Below are 25,154 nucleotides of genomic sequence, written 5' to 3'. Positions count from 1 at the left end.
TAACCAAAGCAAATTTAAGATTTCTGTTACAGAAGTACGTGATAATACAAATCTCATATGTCAATATGTCAGAAACTAGTGATAATATAAATGAAAATAACAACTCAAGGTAATGAGTATTTTAGGGTTGTGGGTGGGAATGCAGAACTAGAGTCAATTTAAATTTATTAAATTTGAGATGCTGAGGCTATTCATGGTGTAAAGTCAAGCAAGAGTAAAATTTCTGACTCAAAGCTTCAGAGAAGAATCAGGCTCCAAAGCTACAGATTTGTGTGTCATCAGTTAACAAGTGTGGTTAAAGCTGCTAGGGAAATGGGAGCATAATAGAATAGAAAGGGCAAAAAAAGAAAATAATGATCCTTTAGGAGGTAGAGGAACAAGTGAGAACAAGCAGGCAGAGGGAGCGAAAAGAGCACGGGGACTACGGTTGCCCACGGAAGAACATTTAAGAAGAAAGGAGTAGCATGTTAAAGTGTCCCACACAATTTGATATGGTGGACTACTGTGAAAACACGCTTGCACTTGGTAACTTACATGGAATAATTTTCCTCTGAGGAAACAATGCCAGTAAATTGATAGACGTGTTGCAAGAGGAGTGTATAGACTATACAGCAAGCAGGCAAGATTACTATTGGCATCTTTTCCTATGAGTTTAGGAGTGAATGAAAGGAAAAGATTGAGTATCTCAAAGAACACATAGAATTAAAGATGGAAGATTTGACAGCAGGGATGATACAAGCGATGTCATCGCCACTGAAGAAATAGCTGGATAAGGGGAGAGTCCAGAGGCAGCAGGGAGAGTTGAAGGAACAATAATGGAGAAGAGAGAATCAAGAGCACCGCTCAGCTGTAAGGCTGGCCAGAAAACTCTTGAGTATTGGGCTGATGACTTTTTAAGTGTGCGTAAAGAAAAAGGCATAGAAGCAGTTTGTGTTGGCTGACTCTGATCTCCCATGAACTTGATTAGCAGGATTTTCCATGGCGAGAGTTATAAATGAAGTTTAAGGAGCATCGGAAAAACAAACGGCTGTGTGGCTAGGAATGTAAATGGGTAAAAGAGAAATGAGAAAATGAGTAGCTTTTCCGTCCCTTAGTCCCAAAATAATCAGTGGAAATATCTCCTAAAAATAGTGCTTCTGGATTTATGAACAGGTTGCAAGCTAGGACTTCTCATTTTGAAGTTTTGATTGATTAAAAATTGTGGAGTGGGACATGTATTTGAGACTAGCCTAGATAAACTTTCAGAGAAGTTAAGAAATAATGTAATTAGCTGACTTATGAATTCACAAAAGCATTATAAAAATATGCTCAAGTAAAGGATGATGTTTGCACTAATGGTGAAAAACTATGGTGTGGAAAATCACTGACATCTTTGCACTAACCAAGCTTGTGACACTGAACTCTGCCAGTAATCAGGACATTCTTCACCGCTGTAAACTCAGTCAATATTTTCCCTTTTTAATTAGCATGTTTGTGGTCCATAATAAATGCATTCATCTTGGGAAACTGACACATGTGCATATTGCATCTTGATCCATTTTACTTCCTCTTCTCTCCTCCCACCTCTCCTGTCCTCAAATCCCTTCCCATTTCTGCAAAGTCTATCCCACTGTTTCCTATTATCTGTCTTTTATTTACTCTCTAAGTTATTTATACTTTGGGTTTCTTATATAAGAGGAAGCATGGGATGTTTAACCTTCTGGTGTGATTTATTTCATTTAGCATGACAGTGTCAAGATACAACCATTTTCCTAAAGATTTAGCTGCTATAAGTTGTGAGTCTGTAAACATGAGTGTGCATATATCCTTGAAATATAATGTCTTTCGCTTTTTCTGGGATACCCAGCACTGGCTGGGATTTCTGCGTTAGCGTTCTCAGGGCTCTCTGTTGATTTCCATAGTGGTTGCACTAGTTCACATCCTTGCCAACAATGTAGAAAGGTTCTTTTTTCCCCACAGCCTCAGAAGCACTTGTTGATTTTGAGGTTTTGATGGTAGTCATTCTTTCTGGAGCAAGCCGAAATCTAAGTATTGTTTTTGACATGTCTCCAATGGCCAAAGATGCCAAACGTATCTTCATGTTCCCACGGGCCATTTGTACTTTTTCTTTTGAAAGTGTGTATTCATTTCAGTTGCCCATTTTTTTATTTTTTTTATTTTAGGAGATCTAATTTTTTTTTAGTTCCTTATATGTTCTACATATTAGTCCTCTCTACAAGGAATGGTTTGCAAATTTTTTTCGCATTTGGCAGGTTGCCCCTTCGTTTATTGGTTGTTTCCTTGGTAGTGAGGGCGTTAATTTGATGTAGTCTCATTGGTTGATAGTTGCTGTTATTTCGTGTGCATTTGGGGTTCTATACAGAAGGGTCTTGCCCATGATTGTGTCTTCAAGAGTTTTACTTATTTTATCTTCCAGCATATTAAATGTTTCTATTTTAATATGTAGATCTCTGACCAATTTTTAATTGATATGGGTCTAGATTAAATCTGCTGCACGTGGATAGCCAGTTTTTTCAGCACCATTTGTTAAAGAGGCTATCATTTTTTTATTTTAAAGAGAAAAGAACAAAAGCAAATTAACAAAAACAAAGACATAAAACGACACAAAACAATAAAATCAATACAGAATTTCAAACAATGTGTTAGGAAATTAACAGTGGTAGTTGTATTACATATTGTTATCTTAGAGTAGTTACTCAGATAACCAGCTATCTGTATGTAAGATTGATCAAATAATTAAATATTAACTGTTCCTTTCAATAAATCAATAGAAATTAGTGGTACAATTATCTTAGCTATCGTGTGTGTGTGTGTGTGTGTGTGTGTGTATACACACACATATTTTTCTCTTTCTTCTTTGTTTCTTTTCTCTTTTCCCTCATCCCAGTTGTTCTTTCCTTTTGAACAGTTTCTTTCCCTTTCACACTATCTATTGTACCTTTCAGATTTTATTTACTTTTTTAGGTTCTTACACTAGGAAGACACTACAATGTTTACACATGTGAGTTTGATTCATTTCACTTATGAGTATGGCCTCTACTTGCATCCATTGAGCTACAAAATCCTCGAGTGTATTAAAGAGGCTATCTTTTCTCCAGCATATGTGCTGGCCTGTTTGTCAAAGATCAGAGAGCTAGCTGATAAATAGCTGTTCTATATTGGTTCCACTGATCCAGGTGTCTGTGCCAGTATCATGCTGTTTTTATCAATATAGCTTTATAATGCAACAAAATCTGTGATTGTTAGGCCTCATGCTTTGCTTTTCTTGCCTGAAAGGGGAAAACTGTACAAGAAAAATTGTTCTTCTTAAAACTTTGTTCTTTTTGAAGCTGCCTAGCTCTCTAACTGCTTCATGGCTCTGTAATTACTTTCTTCACCCCTGTGACTACTAGAGTGTAGCCGAACATGCAAAATGTCTGATTGTAACAAGCTTTAGGATCATTACTCTGGTTTTGTAACTGGTGATCATTAATCTAGCCCTGTAACCAATGATCTCACCCTGCTAGCTAATCAGAGATTTCCAGGCTGTTCTGTCTTGCCTTTGGACCCCCTGGTTATGCATCATATAAAAACCCTAGACCACCAGAGATCGGGGCCTGCTATTGTGGGAATGATCCCAGTCAGTGCCCTTCAATGTGAAATAAATCTGCCTCCAATTCCTGGGTGTAGTTTTGGTGTTTTTGTTTGCTGTAGCATGCCCAGGACCACTTTTGCTACCCTGAATTTGTTCTTGTTCAATATGAATTTTAGAGTTGTTTTTCTGCCTCTGTGAATAATGCTGTTGGTGTTTTGAGTGGGACTGCATTAAACCTAGATGTCAGTTTGGGTAATATGGCCTTATGACACTATTGGTTCTGCAGGGAATGTCTTCATATTCTGAGGTCTTCCTCAGTCTCTTTTTTCAGAGTGGTATATTTTTCATTATAAAAACTTTGAAATTTCTTGGTTATATTAATTCCTATGTGTTAAATTTCTTGAATTTATTGTGAAGGGAATTGTTTTCATGATTTCCTTCTCATTGGGTATGTTATTTTTTAAATAATAGATTTACGTAAGAATATATTTGATGAAGTTATAAGAAAAACTATTAATTTTGTTAAATTTTAATTCTTGACTACATATTTTTAGTATTCTATGTGATAAAATGGGCCATCTCATGAACCACTTTTTCCATGTACCAAAATACATATTTGTCTCATGCAAATCCTTGTGTGATAGTTTCAATTGAAAGCTAAATTATCTACTTTTTTCATGGATCACCGTTAGACTGGAATGAAAAACTGTTCACCAGACTGTGCTTATTCAAACTTGGGCATTTAGTGGAGAATTTTTTGAAAATGAAAAAAAATCCAAGAGTACCTGTTACCAATATCTGACCTTTCAGACAGTAACTACCATTTTGGAAATTTACCATCTGTACCTGTACATGCTCAAAAACTACCACAATTACTGTCCTTTCAGACAGTAATTACAATTTTGGAAGTTTACCATCTATGAAGTTCTATTTCTCAGTTCTTAAGGACTTTTCTGATAAAATAGGTGGCATTGCTAACAAATGTGACATTGTATAATAAAAGATACTACCACTTGGAAATTTTACGTAACTCTCAGAATCAATATTTTCCAAATGAATAGTACCTGATTTTTTAAAAATATATGTATACATGGACAGAAGTCTTATTTAAAATGTAAGTTAAACAAAGGAGATTTCGATAATACAGGGTGGGAAAACATTGCCGTGCCTTCAGATTCCACACCAAAAAGAAATCCACAATTATCTGAAAATGCTATTAAAATTCTCCTCATTTTTTCAAACAAGAAAATCTGTAGTGGGCCAGATTTTCTTCATATACTTCAACTAAAACAACATATTGAGACAGTTTGCCTGCTGAAGCAGATTTGAGAAACCAGATGTCTCTTATTAAGCCAGACACGTGCGAAATTAAGCCAGAGTTGCAAATGTAAAACTATACTATTCTTGCCACATTTTGGTTTTGGAAAAATATTTCATTTACATTAAAATATTTGCATAAACATGTAATGAGTCATTGCTATCTTTCAATGAATTAATGAATATTCAAATTAGTTTTTAGTTTTTCTTTCCATATTTTATTTTCTCATATTTTTTTCCTTTCTCTATTATATGGTAAATATCGGTAGATTTATTCCAGGAAAATGAAAGCGCCCTATAGTTCTCCATAATCTTTAACAATGTAGTGGATACCTGAGAGGAAAATAAGTTAGAAACACTAATATCAACCAGACATTTAACCGTACAGTGAGGTAAGCAAAGGTTACCTCTAACACACACCGCATATCTCATGAAGTCACAGCAGAGAAGTCAGACGATTGCGTTTGTAATGGTGGGACAGGAAGATTTTCTCCTTTCGCAGCTCTGAAACTTCTGAAAGAAACGTACTGCTGGTGCTGGAGAGGCGCCTTCAGTGCTGCCGCTGACATTCTCTCCATTCCTTCTGCCCAGCCTGTGAGTCTCATTTCATGTGTCCCATTTACAGGAGTAAAATTAGCATGTTCTCCAGTCACCATTTGGCCCATGACTCAGTGTCACTATAAAAATCGCTTTAGCAGCTTCACGGGCCCGGCTTCTTCCAGGGTACCTCCGTGTGGGATACTTCAAGTTGTTTAATGTAAGAGGCGTGAGTACACAATTTCACAGACTCGAAATCTATCTAAATCTGTAAATTCTGCTAGCTGTAAATTCTGTCTTATTCTTTCAGATAAGTTGTATATATGGTATTAGAAGTGGTAAAGGGCATAAGAAGGAAAAGTTCATAAATAGTGTGCTCACTTCAGAAATCTTTCATTCGAAAGAAGAATTCTTGCGCAGAGCGTTATGCTGCTTCTGTTGCTGCAGGATGAGAAAGTGCGGGATTCTGTTTCGTTGGTGTGTTTTTGTTTGTCTGTTTTTTTAGGAGGGGGATGAGGAAGGGAAAGCCCAATTCCTGTTCATGGATTTTGATTGCGTTTTTAGCTATTTATGGTTTAAAACTTAGTCTAACTTTGAATATTTCAGTATTTAAATAATGCAGTGTCTTTCCCTCTCTTTCATTAGATTTAAATATTAAAATAATTGGGTATGTATATAGCTGGATACAAAACACTTCTATCTATTTTCTGTCTATTTCTAATACTCTCATTTTTTGTATCTTTAAAATTCTAAATATGGCAGTTTTAATGGGAAACTCTAGTGAAGTGTCAAAGTCCAGTTTGGGTAAATTTTCCAGCGTTTCTTTTTTTCTTCTACTTTTATAAGGTCAGAATATATGCCACTTGCTACTTTATTAGGCCTCTATCAGATGCTGACAATTATTCGACTTTTTTGGAATTTGTGTGTGTGTGTGTGTGTGTGTGTGTGTGAAATTGTTAGACCTAATTTTCAGTGACAGTCCTGTAAGATTTCAAAGCAAGAGTACAAGTCATCTATAGTGATATATTTGGTGTGAAAGATATTTCTGGATCTTTAGTTGGACTGCAAAATAGACCCATGTCTGAGTGCCTGGCTGAAAACCACAGCCACCGAGCATGGAAAGGTAACCATTTCTGAGCACCTACTAGGAATTAACTAAAAAAGCAATAATAAAAGGAGAAATGCATACAATACATAGCAGCTATATAATTTGTTGAAAAATCTAAGTGTATACCTCCTTTCACTTAAGTATTTTGTGCGTACTATTTGTTAACTGTTGTTCTCTGATCAGAAAAAAATATATCATCTGGAGAAAGCAAACATAATAAAAATGAAATAGGGGCTGGGGATTTAGCTCAGCGGCAAAAGCGCCTGCCTGGCAAGCGCAAGGTCGTGAGTTCGGTTCCCAGTACCGCAGAAAAACCCAAAAAAAAAACAATAAAAAATAAATAAATAAAAATGAAATACTACTTTTAACATATTAGCTGTTATTGTTATGATCATTATAATGGATGTTGCAATTAGATGCCTACAGCTGAACTGCTAGTGACTTTAAAGGTACAGAATTGAGTACTCATCAGGATGACAGATATATTTCAAAAGAGCTTAAAGGGAGCCACCATTTTCAGGAATAAGATAGTACAGTTGTCCATTCTGCCTGTTACTCCACCCAAATGGAAGCCGCACGGTCATTTTACAGGCAGCACGGCCCCATCTCATCTTTCCTGATCCCATTTCTCCCTGTGTGTGCTCGTTACTTAGGAGCACACAAAAGGAAATTTCAAAGTAAATTGTTGGCTGCCCTCATACAGGTAGAATTAACATGAGACTCTTTTAACATTCTCAGATACATAAATTACAACACAGTAAACCTTCCTTTAATTCGTATCTTCCGTGACGTGTAATCCCTTTTCTTAGCTTCTTTCTTGATATTTCAAATCTCCCTAAACTCATTATTGGCAAAGTGAATTGGATAAAACCTGCACATGTATATGTATTATAACTGTGGTCTGCATAGGAAAAAACAACAAAAAACAAGAACTTTTATTGCAAAAAAGATCTCTAAGCCATAGTTTTGTGTATGATTTAGTGGCTGCTTGAAATCTCTTAAGATGGGCTAGGTGTGGTGGCACAGGCCTATAATCCCAGGACTTGGGAGGCTTAGGCAGGAGGATCACCTTGAGTTTGAGGCCAGCTTGGTCTACATAGTGAGTTTCAGAACAGCCTGAACTGCATAGCGAGACCCTGTCTCAAAAAAGCAAAACATAAAAAAAAAAAACAAAAAATCAACAAACGAAAACATCTCTGAGGTATATTTTCTTTATCTGAAAAGTGAAAATATTTTTCTAATTCGTAATATTGCTACCAGATGGGAAATAATAATAATAATTGTGCTTTATTTTAAACCTATGCTTTGAAAGACCATAAAAAGAGACAGTGAAAATTATTTTGAAAAGAACTTATTCTTCTGACTTCATCTCCCTTCAAACATTTACACAATATATTTCCCCAGGGGATGTGTATGTCCAACACTAAATCTTTCAAGTACCATGGAAACTAAATATGGAGTTGGACAATAGTGGTGCAGATAATGTAGACATCTTTATACCTAGTAGTATGGAATTACTAGTAGTGTAGCAAAACTACCCCAAACTTTGCAGAAGCAGCTTGTCGAGTAGAAAGAACAGGCTGGAGCTTTGTAGACCTAAGTTCCAGGCACTTAATTAACTGTGTGAAGATGAGCAGATGACTTCAAATATTTGATTCTTGGAATCTTTGAATTTAAAAACTTTCAAATTTAAGTTGATAATATCTCAGGATTTGAAAATTTAGTATAATCCGGAAACAGGAGTTCTCTGTTGCTGCTGGTAGCAGGTGATCGATGTGTTTCTTTCTCACTCAGCATTTCTAGCCAGCATACATTTATCATCACTGATTATTTGCAAGGGATTCTGCGAGGAATTGTGTGTGACTAAAATACTAACAAAACACAGTTCCTGTCTTCCCAGAGCCTGCAGTCTGTATAGGGGGAGACAGATTGCTGCTAAGAACGTAAGGACCTTGTACAGACAAAAATCGGGCCCGTAGAGCGCTAGCTGGCAAGACAGAGAAACGTGGTAAAACAGAGCATAGCTCTTCTGGTGCATTTAGGAGTCAGATTCACTTCAGCACGCAAGTTTGTTACGGAAAAGCATTCCAGGTAAATGAATAGACTTCAGCCAAGGCATCAGGGAAGCTCTGGGAAAAAAAATAGTGTGCATTTTTCTACAACATGAGAGCAACTAGCTGGAGCGAAACAAAAAAAATGTGGTGCCTAATCAGACCCTAGAAAGCCTGAACAGGGGATGCTAAGATGCTTACAGTGTGTTCTACAAGCTGCGTGCTAGGGTTCAGAGGTTCCTGAGAAAGGTCCAAAGGTGACTGCTTGTAGCGTTTTGGATAGACCGGATGGGAAAACATAGGAAACAGAAGTTCTCAGTGGTAGTTCTATAGTAAGGGTTTCGGAAACAGAAGAAAAACAGAAGTTCTCAGTGGTAGTTCTGTAGTAAGGGTTTCCCATGTTTTACAGAAAATAAATATGAGCAACATCAATTAAAAATCAAGGTGTTATTTGTAGGAAAAGGAATGCACCTTGAGACCATAAAGTTAAGTGAAATAAATCAGACAAACAAGCTTAAATATTGCGTAGAGGTACACAGTTTCTCTGATGTGAGAAACGCCAACTGTAAATGAAGAGCAAAATAAAAGATAGATAATAGGAAGGAGGGAGATAGAATTTTGTAAAAAGGTAGGGGACCAAGAGAGAAGCGGGGAAGGGAGGGGGCTGGAAAGGATTCAGACACTCATGCACATTTAGTGACTCTCTACGAGGAGTGTACTTATTACGTACTGTAAACATTTACTAATAGAAAATGAAAGTTGAGAAAGAAACCAACATTACCTGGCAAGTGGTGAGGCAAGAGTTTGAAGGGAAAGAGAGTCATACAAATGTGCTCCGACGTGCTGTGTCATATTAATGGCTCTGGAGATTAAAGGAAGTACGATCTACAGCATGCTTCTGAAAGACAGATACCAATTCATCCAGAAGAGGAAAAAATTCAGAGAAATGTTGTTTGTGAAAAGAAAAATGTTCAGAGAACTGAGAGCAAAGTCCTATATCTTCTCAGAGGAGGAAGATGCAGTGTCCTCTCTTAAGGCAGGTGGTGTCAGGTGCGTGGGCCACACAGGGCTGGAGACCCTCCCGCAGAGGAAAACATAAGCAAGGGTCAACTAGAGGTGATCAACAGAATTTCTGCACAACCATGACTACACTAATAATAGTCAGAAATTTCTAGCTGAGCCAGTTGGCACAATTTTGCAACTTTTCCCAGTAACAGCGAGACACTGGCAGTGAAATCAGAGAAAGTGCGTGGTAGTGTTTTCCCAGGGCTAAGGCCTAAGGAGGCAAGTCATTATGAAGGTAAACGAAAGGTGTGTGTGTGTGTGTGTGTGTGTGTGTGTGTGTGTGTGTGTGTGTGTTGTGGCACTGGGATTGAACCCAGGACCTGGTATGTGCTAGGTGAACGTTACCAGTGAGCCAATTCCTAGCCCTCAAAAGAACTTTTGTCTTGTCTCTTCTTGGGGCCGGCAAGAGGCTCTGAGAACTAGTAAGCAACTCAATCATACTGCACTGGATCTAGAGGAGACTAAAATATAGTGTTAAAGGGACTAAAGACAGGATCGGTGGGAGAGAAGGGAAAGAGAGCACTGTGGGTTATGGTCGGAGGAGGGAATTTCTACAATCAGGGTTTAGAAATTAGGAAACTTTGAGTGTTAATTCTCTCTATACTTTCACTTAAAGTAACATTAAAGTGAAGTGTTTTTCTTCAGTTCACTCCAAGACATATTGGTAGCGCAAGGACCAGAACCTAAATTCCAGGCACTTCACTCTGACAGATACCTGAGAAACAACTCCTAGGAGAAGCGCTTGGCTTTGTTTCATGGTTTCAGTTGGTGACCAGTTGGCTGCATTGCTTTTGGGCCTGTGGCAGGTCGGACCCCGCGGCAGGAGCATGCTGTGAAAGATGCTGCTCACCTTATGGGGACCAAGAGGTCCAGGAGAGAGGAGGAACAGGGCCCAGGGTCCAGTATCTCCTTCAGGGGGGTTCCTTCCCACGGTGACCTCCCTCCTTTCCACTGTGCCCCGCTTTCTCAAGACCTCGCATTAGACCCGAAGGTGAAGACTGGGCTTTCAACCTGTGGGCCTGTGGGGCCGTTCGGTCCCCAAACCACAGCTGTCTTCAATCGTATGTGTCATCAGTTTCCTTAGGGAAAACCCATTTTTGACTCTAGAAATTCAGAAACTGTATTTTAAAGACTAAGTCTCAAGGGTTATTCTTCTCAAGCCTTGACTTTCCAAAGAGCGCAGAGGAGCTGTCTTGAACCAAAGCAGTATTTCAGCCCTGGCAGTGCTTGTAATTGCTGGTATGCGATGATGATAAAAAAGTGACTGAATTTTTGTCAATTTCTTTAACATGTTTAGGATCTATTTCCTTACTTCTTACCTTTATGTTAGTCCCCTTCTGTCCTACCCCTCACCTGATCTCTACTCCTTCTCTCTGGAGTTCAATACTGACTGAAATGGCATGAGAGAAACACATTTTTATAATCTAAATCCGTTGTCAGAAAACTATGGCATGGAGGCCTTCTGCCTGTATTACAAATAAAGCTGGTTTACTACCTCTGTTTAATTTACTAGTGATGGCTCTTTTTACATTTTAAGGATAGAGTTGAGCAGTTGGGATAGAGAACATGTGATTCTCAAAACCTAAAATTTACTATCAGTTCCTGCACACAAAAAAAGGTTTCCTGACCTTTGTTCTAAATACTTAGGAAGCAAAGCACTACTTCTTTTGTGAATATGTAAACAAGACAGTTACTTTACATTCATACTGTGAACCAATAGTTTCGTGTCGTTCTGAAATGTTTACCACCAACTACCATTATATTGACCTCTTGATTCTTCTCTCTTTTGTAGTCCCTGCTATGTGGATATTTGTTAGCAATGACTGATGTGGAAACTACATATGCAGATTTTATTGCTTCAGGAAGAACAGGTAGAAGAAATGCAATACATGATATCCTGGTTTCCTCTGCAAGTGGGAACAGCAATGAATTAGCCCTCAAATTAGCTGGTCTTGATATCAACAAGACAGGTGAGTTACCTGAGACACATCTCTACAAATATGACATGGTGTGCGGCATTGTGCTAAATAGTATTATGGCACAAAAATACCTTTGAAAGGAACTTAACAGAGTTCTCTAGGGCAACATGAAGGTCTGTAATTACCTCCTTAATCATTCCTAGTCTGCTTTCAGTGATTTCTGTCTACAGGGTTTCTGCTCAAATGGAGTCCTTAATTTGATTTTACTAATACAATCTATAAGACACCTGGTATTTTAAACAATCCTAATCTCTGTAAAAGCTCTGAAATTGCTTATGTAAAACATATAACAATGTTGGTGATAATATATTGTCCAACACTAACATTCAATGGATATTTATAACAAGATTAACAAGGAATCTGAGGGAACTCAATTCTAAGAATCATTTCAGAAACAAAAGGTTATTGGGACCAGTTTGATCGAGAATGGGAATAAAAGAGTTTGTTAGAAATGCTTAGGTAAAAGGGCTTCTTGGTTGTCCTTTCATGATTAAATGAGTTTATGGAAAATGTGTATTACTGAACCTTGAATCTTTATCTAGAAGTTTGACTTTGTTAATGAAACACAAAGGAAAATTCGATGTAGTTAAATATTTAATAGCCTCACTTCCAAGTGTTAGAATAAGTCTCCCAGTAGTTCCGCCCTCTGTAGCTTTTCAAAATATCAAAGTGGAAGATGTTCACTTAAAAGCACTTGTGCGACACTAACACTTAAAGCAAAAAGACTTCACAGTTAAAGACCCACAGGACTGTGTACATGAAAAGGCACATATCGGCTTCTAACTACTTTCACAGCATTCGCTATGTCCTTACTGTTAGAATTTCTCTGACCACGCTTTCAGGGTATGCGAAAACTGCAATTATATGTGTATTGAATAGCTCAGCAACATTACCTGAAACACTAAAGGTCAGAATTTTACTCAGTAGGACACAGATTGGTTTTTTGCAATTTTAGATTAACAATAAAACTTCACCATGAACACTTTGGGATATACGAGCCTATGTGTATTTTAGGTTTCATTGTTTCTCTATTACTACTACTACCAAGATTTTCTTCCCAAAGCGTTTCTAAGAAATAAGGAAATTATTCCAGTTTTATATCATGGAATGAGTGAATATATCTTCTCTGTGTCTGAGAATCTGCTCATTTCTTTTATATGATTTACATTTTATTTTTATTATGAGTATGCTTTTTTAAACAATCTGCATCAATTTCAGCCACCCTTCCTACTAAACTATTTCTATTAGTGGTATAATTTCTTCATTTTTAATTTCATTTCTCCATTTTTGTTTTCCCAGAAATTGAGAATTGTTAGCCTCAATGTTTTTTATACAAAAGAACATATTAAAATTATTATTAATAACTTAAATAATGAATTATGTTAATAAATATAGTAACTAAAACAAGTTGATACTCTGTATTAAGTATATTATAATTACATAATTTAAAATAACTCAAGTACTTTTATGCTTCCAAGTATTTTTTTTTTCCTTCAGTATAGCAGGTTGAACTCAGGGCCTTTGCGTTAAACTATAACCCCACCACTCTTTTCATTTTTTTTATTTTGAGACAGAGTTTTGCTAAACAGCAAGTTGCCCAGTCTGGGCTCAAACTTCTGACCCTCCTGCCTCAGCCTCCTACAGTGCCGAGCTCACAGGCTTTCGCCACTGTGCCTCGCTCCTGAGTATCTCCCCTTTTAGTCATCGCTGCATGGTAACTGCGGTTCTGTAGGCCCTTGTACAGTTTTTCCATTTTCAAATCATAAAATCCTAAAGTGGGCAAACTATAAAAGGATTGATGAGTTATTGTTTGAAATACAAAGAACTACAAATAATAACCATCAAGTGTGAAAATCTAAAATACAGAAAAGGACAAATGTAGGATGGCAAACAGCATCACCGAGAACTAAGAAACATCCTTTATAATTCCTATTTCCACTTTGCTTTAGTTTTCACTCAGTAACGTTGCTGCCCATGTTACCGTCATTTGCTAATAGCCATCAATTCAGACACAGCTTTGTGTACGACAAAATGCAAAACCGTAAGAAGGAGCCCCAGAAACCTATAAAGTTCTGCGTCCGTGGAAGGCGAGTTCCTCCTCTGGTGTTTGCCCAATCGCTTGCATCCTTATGCATTCTACTGACTTACCTCTGCCCTAATTTGACTTCGTTCCTTTGATTTCCAAGAGCTTCTCCTGTTTATTGAGTTCTTATTGCATGCTAATCTCCACAGCTCACACTTGTGCCATCTGCACATTTTGGAAAGCTGTTTCATTAACCCAATAATAAAAAGTAGTGTAGGGAAAGGATATATAATGCCAGGTCATATCTGCTTTAGGACGGAATATGATTTTTATATAAAAGCAGTCCATAAATTTCCATAAAGTCTTCCTATCATTAGAAATGGTGAGATGTTTTATGTGTGTATTTTATGAATAAAGGGTAAGTTCTCTTTCAACATGGCAGTCCAGAAAATGGGCCAGTGTACTTATCTTGATCCACTGAATTATTATAATGAACTACTTGCACATATGGATATAATTTATGTTATTGCAACACTCCAAAATATTTTGTCCACCAAGCCATGTTGGTTGCTCAGGAATCAAATAACTCATGTAGATATTTTAATCTTTGAGTCAAGAATTGCCTACAGGTTACACATATAAAGTGACCTAATGTGGCATAAAAGTATTGCCTAATTTCAGAATTTGTGGTCACTGGCTAAGACTGCTGCTGCGGGTGTACTTCTGAGGGGGATTTTCCTGGAGTTGTGTGTGTGTTCTCAAAGACAGACCATGGGCCATGTGCCTACTGGAGAAGAGACCGACCAGCTAACATAATGGCCTTTGTTCTTCCACTATTACTTTTGATTTGAACCAATAAAACCTCTAAGAAATAAACTGGGTTATCTTCAAGTGCTAGAAAGAACAGAAAATGTATTTTTTAAATATTTCTTCAAATAAGATACTAAAAGGCAAACATGCTCCTACCTTTGGTTCCTTCTTATAGATGTTACTAATTTCTGCAACATGTAAAACTATTTAAATGCCATGACTTGGCCATGAGATTTCCTAGCTATATATCAAAAGCTTAGCTGATCATCTGATACCCTGAAAATTCAGATATTCCTTAGCTTTTGAGTCATACTGTCTTAACTTCACAGAATATGCCAAGCTTTAAAAAACTTCTGTTTTTCCTGATGGTGAACTGGCTACCAAGAAAATATACTTATGTCTATGAAGATTGTAGACTTTGAGATTGATATTCTGAGCATTGAGAAATTAAGCCTTTTTATTTTCCTTTTATCCTCTTTTTCATTTTCTCTAACAGAAGGCAAAGAGGATGCACAGCGAAATTCGACCGAACAAAGCGGGGAAGCCCAGGGGGAAGCAGCAAAGTCTGAAAGCTAACCCCCCGCTTTGACCTTCAACAACACCTGACATGTCAGATCTCCAGGCGTTGCTGGAGTGAGTGTTTCCATGAGCAAAAAGGGGAAAAAGAAAATGGCTGTGCTGCATCACGGGAGCCTGCTCATTATCATATTAAAAATGGAGGCAGAGGCTGTGGCTGCAGACAGACTTTTCTCCACCTCTGTCATTAGCAATGGTTGAAACTATGTGGCTTGTGTTTGGATGTCATTTTTGTATGGATCCTTTCACTTGATCATGTGATGAAATGCTTGTAGCGAGTAGCACTGACCTAGATGATGATTCCTGTAGCATCTGGCCCCTTACGATGTCAGAGGATTTAATTGTGTCTAATTGCAAAGGGTTGGTTGAACCCCAGAGTTTAAATATCTCTGGCTCAAGTATTTACCCAGTAAAAGAACCATCCAGAGAGCACTGTTTTTAGCATTGTGTATCTGTGTGTTACCGCTGTGTTACTTACACTGTTTTGTACTATACGATATAGATGCTCAGCACTGCCCCCCTCTTTGATTGCTTACTGAAAACAAAAATGATGTATATTACTGTGAATTTTTATACCACTCATTTTTTAAAGGGCTGCTTGTTTTTTTCTTCATAGTGTGGTGGTGTGCACAGAACAGAACACATTTTTTAAAAATGTAATCTTTCCTCTTGAGCATTGTATATTGATGAATTAAATCTAACAGATTCATCAAGATTCCTTTGCTTTATTATACAGACATTTGAAAATACCCACTAATGTGAACATCACTTAAATTCAGTCTGTTTGGTTCTCTACAGACTGGAATTTAATCAATTTTCTTTCATGCCCACGTGGGAAATTTCTCCCATCTGTTATTTTTATTGTTAGGTATGAAAATGGGAGGGGGGAATTGAGACAGTAGATAAGAAAAGCCAAGATCATCCTAAGAACTGGAAATATTTTGTTCTGTGTGATCAAATTTCCCAGAGTGCTGTATGCTACTATTTAAATTGGGAGAAAAACTTGCCTCCACCAAATGAAAAGGGTGGAAAAAGTGACCTCCCTGCAGTCGTGTGGACACCAATCACAACAGCCAAGCCCTCATGTCAGGTTTTTCATGTCTTTCTTCAGCCCTATCAGACCCAAATGTTATTATGCACTTTGTAATGTTTGTAAACTTTTACTATAAGTAGTGTGAACTGCACTGTAATTATCACCATTAGAAGCTAACAGAATTTTCACTGATACTGTGGATGACCTGTGCTGTGTTTTGACATCATGATTCTTTTATGGAAACTTTCTGTGAGCTGTGTAATCCCTCTGGTCAGTATCACAAAATCATTTGTCAGTGGTAATAAATAAGGTACCAGTAATATACCAGTGGTTTATGAATTACTGGGCAAATAACAGATAACAGGAAACGTCTTTGCAATGAGGAGCCCACTTAGCTGTCCTGGAGGGCTCAGATATAGTCCCAGGTGATCTATGTGGTTACGCCAGGAACCCAGCCTTTCTCTGCAGTTACAGATAGGATGAAAGGTGGGTTGTGTACATCACCTTTAAGTACTTTTCATCATCCGGGATGAGAGCATGGGTCTCATTTGATTCCAAATCAGAAGTTACCACCAAAAAAAAAAAGCAGTGTGAGTCTTTCTGAGACCAAAAGGATAATTGATTAAATATTAGATTCTTTCTTCCTATCTACCCTATCAGTGGGCCAAAATGCCTAGTAAAAATTTAAACCCACCCATTAATAGACTCTCACCTACGAATACAAGTTCCTGGGGCTATTTTAGACAATCTCTTACAGTCTGTTTCAAGCATCCATCCCACCGAATTGGTTTGCCTTGACTTCACTTACTATCTTGATAGCTTTCTTGTGCATCTAAGTTTTCTTCATCCTTAAAATCGTGGAATTCCAAACCGATTTCATGTAACTCTGTGAAGTTTAGAACCAGTGCTGAGTGTGTGTGGAAGGTTTATATTCAGATGTGATGCACTGTTACTAATGCATGTAGTGCCACGCTTGTCTTTGAATATATAATTAGTGCTAAATTGTGAAGTCATATGGAGCTTTTGAGTTAGTGTGACTCTCACTGCTACTTTGTCTGCAGTATTGAAAGTCAGAGGCATCCCACGCTGGGAAGATACCAACTGACTTTCCAAAACTTCCACGTCCTATAAATTTTCCTTAGCAAAAATATGTAGTATTTTTCAAATTTTGCTTTGATGCCCTTTTTCTGCAAGATAATAATGCATACAGAGCTGATTTTAAGGAGAGAAGGAAATGACAGGAAAATAAGGCAGTGATTTGACAGTCGGCATCGGAATCTTCTAAGTAACTATTCCTCTGGTAACTACTTCACCTCACGTGCAGCACATTTGCACATTTCCTCCACAGACAACACGATCAGAGTGACGTATATGATCTCACACAGAAGGCATAATTTTGCCACGCCTCAAAGGCCTGTAAGTGATGAAAGTAATATTTGAGTCATGTTTGTCTGTCTTAAAGCAGCGTCCCACAGCACATGCCGTGTTAAAGCCAGTTGCAGAGAACGTTTACCTGAAAGAGAATTTCTAGAGATGGAGCTGGCCGCATTTCAGAGAAGGGAACTGAGTTCCAGAAGCTGATTGCCTTTGTTCGGCGTTAGCTGTGTGACACACATGCAACTGAACCTAAAATGCGTGCTTCAAAACAATGATCTCTTATTTTGGAAGGTATGCTTCCCGGAAGATAGATTTCTGGCCGTGGTCTGTAAATTCAGCACGGTTCGGATGCTTATGTTCTGTGCTACTCTTTTTCGCATAATTACCTAACATATGTGAATTTCAGTTTTTGAGCCATTTGTGACATGTGAACTTGTCAAATTTACCTTTTATCATGTAATTAGCCCAGGCCACTGTCTATTTACCTGAAAGTTCATAGACTTGTTTTCCCAGTCAATACAAGAAGCACAGCCTGTACTTTCTAGGCGATAACGGCACTCCCCAGCAAAGCCCGCTCTACCTGTCTTGTACATGAGTCTTCTCAGATATTGTGATACTGAGCCATTTGGAAGGAGGAACAGTCCTGCTGCGTCTCCTCAGAGAGACAGTAATGGGTAAAGAAATGCAACTGCATGGCAGTTTCTGAGCGAAACTGTCATGTTAAGGAGCAACTGGATAGTCGTCAAGGGAAAGCGGGAAAGATCTGTCGTTTATGATGTTTTAATAGGCCCTAAATTGTTCTTTGATTAAAAGTGGCAGTCTCTGCAGTCATTTGTGAGCTTGTATGACTTTTGTATTTAGCGATGTTGCATGCTCACATAATTGATATTAAAAGTAACACATTTTTCTGAAATGTACACAGTCTGCTCAGAGTATTTATTTAATGCTCACTGTATGCTTGGTGCTGGGTGAAGTGCTGCACGTGATGGCGGAAAAGTCCAAGCCTCGGCCATCCCACAGCGAGCACACGCACTCAGCCCTCCGCTCCACTTCCCTGGCCTTTCCGCCGGCAGTTTTCATCTCCGTTCCCCTCTGGTAGCCCACCTGCTGGACTCGCCAGAAGCATCCCAGGTACTGGATTCTAAAGCCCGGGATCATACCCCTGTTTCGTGCTTGTCTGCAGGAAGGTCGTTTCCAATCAGGAAAGAAGTGTGTTCACCGGAGTCTCCCACCTGCTACTCACGTAAGCAGGGATATAGCCACATGCACTCCCTCTCCTTCCAAAGAACTCCCCGCCCGGCTTTTCTTTCCGACTTGAATCGCCTATTTTCCTCCCACTTTCACCTGTACCTCTGAGGAACTTCCGATCTACTGTGGAAGCCTACCCAGGGTCTCAAGGGAGTCAGCAACAGAATGCAGCCCTCACGGATGCCGACGGTGTTATTTCATCAAACGTAACATTTTGGGGTAGAGGAACAAAGAGTTTGACATTTTTTCTTAGTGTTGCTCTCTCGCTATTATGATCTTTCTTTTCTACATATAACCAGTAGAGCCCAAACAGAGACCAACCTGGGACTCAGGAGTAATATGCATCAAACCCTGCTCAGGAGTCCCAAGCAAAGCCCTAAGACAAAATGATGAAAGAAGAGGTAAATATATATATATATATATTTTTTTTTGTACCAGGAATTAAACTCAGGACCTTGCACTTGCCAGTTCACAAGGGTAAAACACTACATAGGGATTTGGGACAAACATTATGCTAGCCAGTGAAACAACTGTAGCCCCGCTGTAGCATTTGTTCTTGTATATTTCTTGCATGTGCCTAGGTCAGGATGTGCAGATTAGAGATTTGAAATTTAAAAAATTGACAGTAAGCCACTAACATTCTAATTTGGACTATATATCACTTTTGATTGTGTCAAGATAGAAATTTCCTTGGCAAGCTTCCGTTTAGTCTAGAATTCACTGGTAATTTTTCTCCTCAGTGCCCTCAAGTTCTTTAATTTTTTTATCTATCTGCCATCTCTTCCCAGTCAAGATGATTCAAACTATGTCCCCTACCTTTATCTCTCTCACAAATGACTGTGAAAGGTTTATAGCAGGGTTCACTGCCTGTAACCTCGGTTTAGACATACATGCTATACATATTCCTTTCTCTGTCTGTCCCAGGAAAACAGGCAGCTTACCACTTCCTAGCTAAAACTGGTTATTTCATCCAGTGTTTTAACACAATTTTCTTCTGACCTTAACCGGAAGTTTATTAATTGTCCTCCTTACTGACTTTATACCCTTTTCCACAAATGTGCTTGTTTTTGTGTTCTTTTACTGCTTATGTTTCTCAAAATAGTAATGAACTAAATATCCCTCATTTTCGAGCTTACATTTTTTACTTTCTGCAATTTGACTCCTAGTTTGACTTTTTTCATTATGACATCATATTACCTCTTAATAATTTTCAACGAAGCCCTAGCCAATAGGGAAAATTTTTTGTTGTTGTTTTTTTTCCGGTACCGGGAATCAAACTCATGACCTTGGGCTTGCCGGGCAGGCGCTGTGCCACTGAGCTAAATCCCCAGGCCCGGGAAATTAAAGAAGTAATTCAGTGATTCAAGGGATTCAAACTTCACATCAAATCAAATATAATGTTTTTATAATTGTAACTGATATGAGGACAGTCTAGCTGCATAATCATGTCTTATGGGTGATACATATTTATATATTTACAATATTTATTGTAGACAGTATATTATATTCATATAATACATCACAAAATACATGTATATAATATTATATGTACATATTTATTTTTCTTTTTAGGATAGCATCTTCCATAATGCATGGCTATGTTCTTAACGTATAACTACAATCTCCACATTTTTTGGCTATGTCCTCAGATCAGAAGAGCGTTTGTCACACGTATGGGTGTCAGTCTGGAGCTTGGCCACTCGGGGAAGGCCGGTGGCACTCTGGGGGAGAGCTGCGTTCCGCGTCACTCTGGGATGAGGGCCGCTAGTTGCTGTGGACAACAGTCACAAGCAGGCAATGATCCCGGTCTCACCGCACTTCTCTAAATTAGGCCTGAACAGATGTATCAACATCAGCTGCCAAATATGGCAGCTGGTTTATATATTTTTTATTAGCTACTTCAGTGGCTTTTAACCTAGTTGCCCATGCTTTATTTACTTCCTTTTTCCTAGGTGATTTTATTGAGATACTTGAGTTATTTAGTGGCTTCTTCACTTTTCTCTGACACCTCCTCACTTCTCTTGAGTAGTTAGTTTTCCTTCTCTACTTCCCTGACAGACACTTGCATTGTGTTCCCTGGAATTGTCTTTATTTCCCTTTTCTAATTCCCTTCAGCTCTTACACTCACACACCGTCAACCCCCATGTGTACCGTGTGAGTCATCTCCAGGTCATTCCTCATCACTTCACCTTTTGGATAGTTGAACATGTGTATCTCCAAAGTACCTTAAAATTCAATGTTTCAACACTAAGGACAGAGCACTGTCCCATTTCCAGAACTGATTTTCTTCATATGCAACACATTGAATGTATGCTAGCACTGATTTCCTAACAACCTGAAATGAAAATTCTTAGAGCTGTCTTAACTATTTCTTCTGCACCCAATTTGTTTTTTAGTTTGTCAGTTCTAATTCTTTGCTATTTCCTAAAGCTACTTCCCTTTGTCTGTGCTTTATCCTTTAAACTACCATGTCTCTAATATCAGCAGCGTCTCCCCCCCCCCCGGGACTGGTCTCGTCTGTCCTCCTCCTATTCACCTTCCGACCAGATGTACTTTTCTAGTACATAAACCTGATTATTTCCCTCCTCTCCTTAGAAAATCCGTAATGTTAGCCAGGCAACGTGTTATACACATGTAGTTTTTCATAACTCCTGGTATATATTAGCTTTTTCTTCTTCTTCTAAAGTCTTCAAATTTATCGGCAAATGTTCATTCAGCCTTTCACACTCCACACTGTGGCAGTCTTTGTTTTACAGTCTTTTTTGACTTGCTTCTCCATCCCTAAACTTCACTGTAGGAAATTAACATTTCCGTACTGCTTGCTCCCTGACACTTCATCTGTAGTACACGTGGCTGTCCTGCAGCTATTTGCATACACATGTGCCTGTCAAAGTTGAGGCCAGAATCCCTCTTTGCTCCCCTTTGTATCCCCGTTACCGGTCAGACTCTCAGCCAATGTTTGTAAATGAATGGTATCTGTCTCCTAAAGATTGTGATAAACTTACGAGACAACTGATGCATAAATCAATTAGGGAAAAATGCAATTCAGACATAAAGTTCATGGCTGAAAGTAATGAAGTCTCCAGAATATCACACAGCAGATGAAAAAAACTTGATTCCTATCACCTTTTCTGTTATGCAGTAGGTTATTTTAAAATGTGCATCTCACATTTTTTTGCAACACATACACACACAATCAAACTTGGCATAATTTACAGAGCTATTCAAAGGACAGCATATAAATGAATGGGCCAATCAGAGTAAGCCATCCCCCTAAATAATGACCTTGGTAAAGGGATTGCTTGGCATTCCATAGCGTGAATTGTCTTAAAGTTGCTGCAATTAAAATTAGATAAAAATGTTTAATTTTATTCTCTTGACCAAAGTAACATATTAGTTAAAGAGAATCTTCAAGAAGACTTTTGAGAACCTTGAACAACGATATACTGTAGCTTCTAATATGCTTTACTAAAATATACTCTAATAACCTAAAGAAATGGAGTTCAGATAATCATATGACAAATCTCACTGGCAGGAATTCATAGAAAGGAGAGAAAAAATAATAGAAAAGACTAAGGACAACATTTTTATACACAACAAAGAAAGCATATTGATACTTATGTATAGGACCCTAAAGTCTTTCTTCCTGAGTGTTGCTGTCTCTTAGGTAGCACTGGTGATGTACTTCACTTAGGGCGATCTAAACAGGCCTGACATAGTTTAGTTGCAGCTGCCAGGTCAGTTCCTAGAGATCAGTAAAGGCGAAGAGTATGAACATCAAGGCATGTCCTCTGCCCAAGAACCCCGAGCCACAGATGGCTCTGTGCCAAGGAGCTCAGTATAGAAATGGAGGAATTCTGAAAATGATTGTTATGGTCTTGAAGGTATGCTGAGGGGTGGAAATCAAAGTACACATAGGACTTAGTCCAACATTATGAAGCAGAATAGATTGAGGCACTGAGGCTGCTACTGTTCTTTATCCATACTTTCTCCTCATGCCCTAATCCAAAGGCACCGCTTTTTCTGCTGACAACATGGAGTTCAAGAGACAAATGACCCCATACAGCACCACGCGAAGGGGGCAAAGACTCTGCACCTCTTCTCAGGGCAATAATATCAGGTTCTGAACATGTGTCAGATACTTGGCTATGTTACCTGTATTTCTAAATTACTCTGAAATAAGACAATACTTCCATCCTCATCAATGATCAAACTGAGACCCGGAGAAGGTAAGTGGACGCCCAAAGCCTTGTAGCTCTGTGCAGCCAAAGCAGGAGGGAAACACAGGCGCATCTCCTCTGAGGGCGGTTCCCATCCAATCGGCCAGAAGAAGAAGAGTAGAAGCCAACTGTATAATTTCAGATTCTCTATAATCTACATGAAAAGTGAAAGAAAATAGTAAAATAATCTGATAATTTAAAACACTCTCATTTTTAAAATTACTAATAATCTTTCAGTACCAATTTTTCAAAACCCAAAGTCTGTTTTACATATATACCTCAATTCAGACTACCTAAAGCTTAAGTATTCTGGACACCACCCACACAATGCCGCATACAATACTCTGCTTTGCAAGGGTTAAGCCGGAGAATGATTCACTGCTCACGGGTAGGGATGAACAGTGTGTAGTTCTTAGCACACTCAACACTGGCTTCCTGTCAAAGTCACCTAGAATACACGCTAAGCCCAATTAAGCACACTAAGAGCTAAGTTCAGTCATTATAGATTTTTATTTTATAGTAAGGTGAGTCTCAGGCATTAGTGCTTTTTAAAACTTTGCAATAAAGCATAATGAATGCTTTAACGTGCACATGCTCATATAATTGTAAGGGTTTTCCCCAAAATGAACATCCGGGTAACTCCAGATCAAGGATCCAAATATTCCAGCGCTCTAGGAACCCTCACATTCCCTGCTGTTAACCACCCTCTGGAGAGGGCTAAATTCCCTGAGACAGGAGAAACGGTTGACAGCCTCTGTCATTCCAGGGAGAACTCTGACATTCAGCCCCAAACATTCACCCAAAGTGTTACCGGCCACTGGAGGTCGCCCTTGGGTCAGCACTATTGTGTCCCATGTTTTCCGGGTCAAGGCGAAGCCCCAGACCTCATACCCCACCTGTCAATCACGCACCTCTTGGAGGCTCTCTACCTTGGAGAGCATAGGTCCTTCCAAACACTCCATCTCCGGTTCCATCTCCACTCCCTCCTGCACCACCACGCTGGCTCTCGCTCTGCTCTGCCATGCTTAGGTGTGTGATGCCAGAGAGTGGCACTCTCCCTTCCTTCCTGGCATCTGCCTTTTCTACCTGACAATCAGTAAGTCATAGGGATGCTGATCCCATGAAGCCAGCAAGAAATATTTTAACTTTCTGCTGAGGAAGCTTTAATATACGTCTCGGTGTACACTGCTTTCCTCTTCCTCAGTTTAACTCCACTTCTTCTGATTACCGCACCATCATCTGGTCTAACAAACTAAATTATATCGACACAGAATTACCTATTGTTGCCATTTATTTGTCATCTTCAGATTTATGAAAATTAAAATATATTTAATAAGTAAGCTCAAACTTGGTGTCTTCAGTAGGTGCTTCCTCATTGGTTTAACTAGGGAATGATCACCAATGAAGACATATCTTAACTCCAGTCTGCTTAAGAAAACACTAAAGTGGACTGAACCCTTGAACCCCACGCTACAACATATCCTGAGCAAACAACTTCTGGATGCATGAAATACTTGGCCACACGCGGCCTGCCATTCGTGGGAACTGCCGCTGCCTTCCACTACTGTTTGATTCCTCTCTTCCCGAACAGTGTCTCATTGTGCTTCTAACCCACACAAGGATATTTTGAATGAGTCTGACTTGCAAAGAAGGCATTTACAGTTGAGAAAAGGAAAACATGACCATCTGTCCTCCCCCTCCATGAGTCAATATGACAGTATCTTAATATAGATCTCTTCCTCTTCAACTTCCCTTCCTCCCACCCAGCCCACCTGCGCTGCTCCGCCCGTTTTTTATTTGAGCCTCCTCTCGCATGTTGTGTCTCTCCACATTCCTCTCCTCCTACTCACACACCACGACTGTCTCGGATCTTCTCACCATGCTCATAACGCTCAAGAATAGAATGCGGTTACTTACCATCCTCCGTCTCCCAACTACAGCTTCCTCCCGCAATCTTTCTGCTTAGTACTTTCTGCGCGCTTAGTATCACCCCGACTCAGCTTTATGTGGGAAAAAGAACAGCAAGAAAGAAGCTCCACGCCTAAGCTGCTAAAACATCATCCAACCTACGGTTTGTTGCAAGTATGGAAATAGTCTCGGGAGGTACTGGAGAGGAACTGGCCTACAAGGCGGAGAGGAAAGGAGGGAGGCGTAGATAGCACTGGTGCCGGGAGTAACCTTCACTGCTGTTATTACAGATTTCCACTGAGTCATCAAAGAGAAATGAGGTCTGTTA

At 38.9% G+C, this 25,154-nt stretch overlaps 1 protein-coding gene across 3 annotated transcripts in view; it reads left to right on the top strand.

The window, feature by feature from the left end:
* Window positions 1–18,367, top strand: part of Pkia (protein kinase (cAMP-dependent, catalytic) inhibitor alpha) — a 34,097-nt gene extending 15,730 nt beyond the window's left edge. Inside the window, exons 1-3 of one of the 3 annotated variants that reach the window (XM_005392066.2) lie at window positions 5,541–5,648; window positions 11,445–11,622; window positions 14,961–18,367. In XM_005392066.2, the coding sequence (XP_005392123.1) occupies window positions 11,472–11,622; window positions 14,961–15,040 (231 nt within the window). In that variant the 5' untranslated portion in view covers window positions 5,541–5,648; window positions 11,445–11,471 and the 3' untranslated portion in view covers window positions 15,041–18,367. Of the gene's footprint in view, window positions 1–5,540; window positions 5,658–11,444; window positions 11,623–14,960 lie in introns of those variants that run through there. The other 2 variants (XM_013518200.1, XM_005392067.1) reach the window with 2 other exon arrangements.
* The last annotated feature ends 6,787 nt before the right edge of the window (window positions 18,368–25,154 follow it).

The sequence above is a fragment of the Chinchilla lanigera genome, unplaced genomic scaffold (assembly GCF_000276665.1).
Source record: "Chinchilla lanigera isolate Chin_1 unplaced genomic scaffold, ChiLan1.0 scaffold00043, whole genome shotgun sequence".
NCBI lineage: Eukaryota > Metazoa > Chordata > Mammalia > Rodentia > Chinchillidae > Chinchilla > Chinchilla lanigera.
This window is presented reverse-complemented; position numbering and strand designations above follow the sequence as displayed.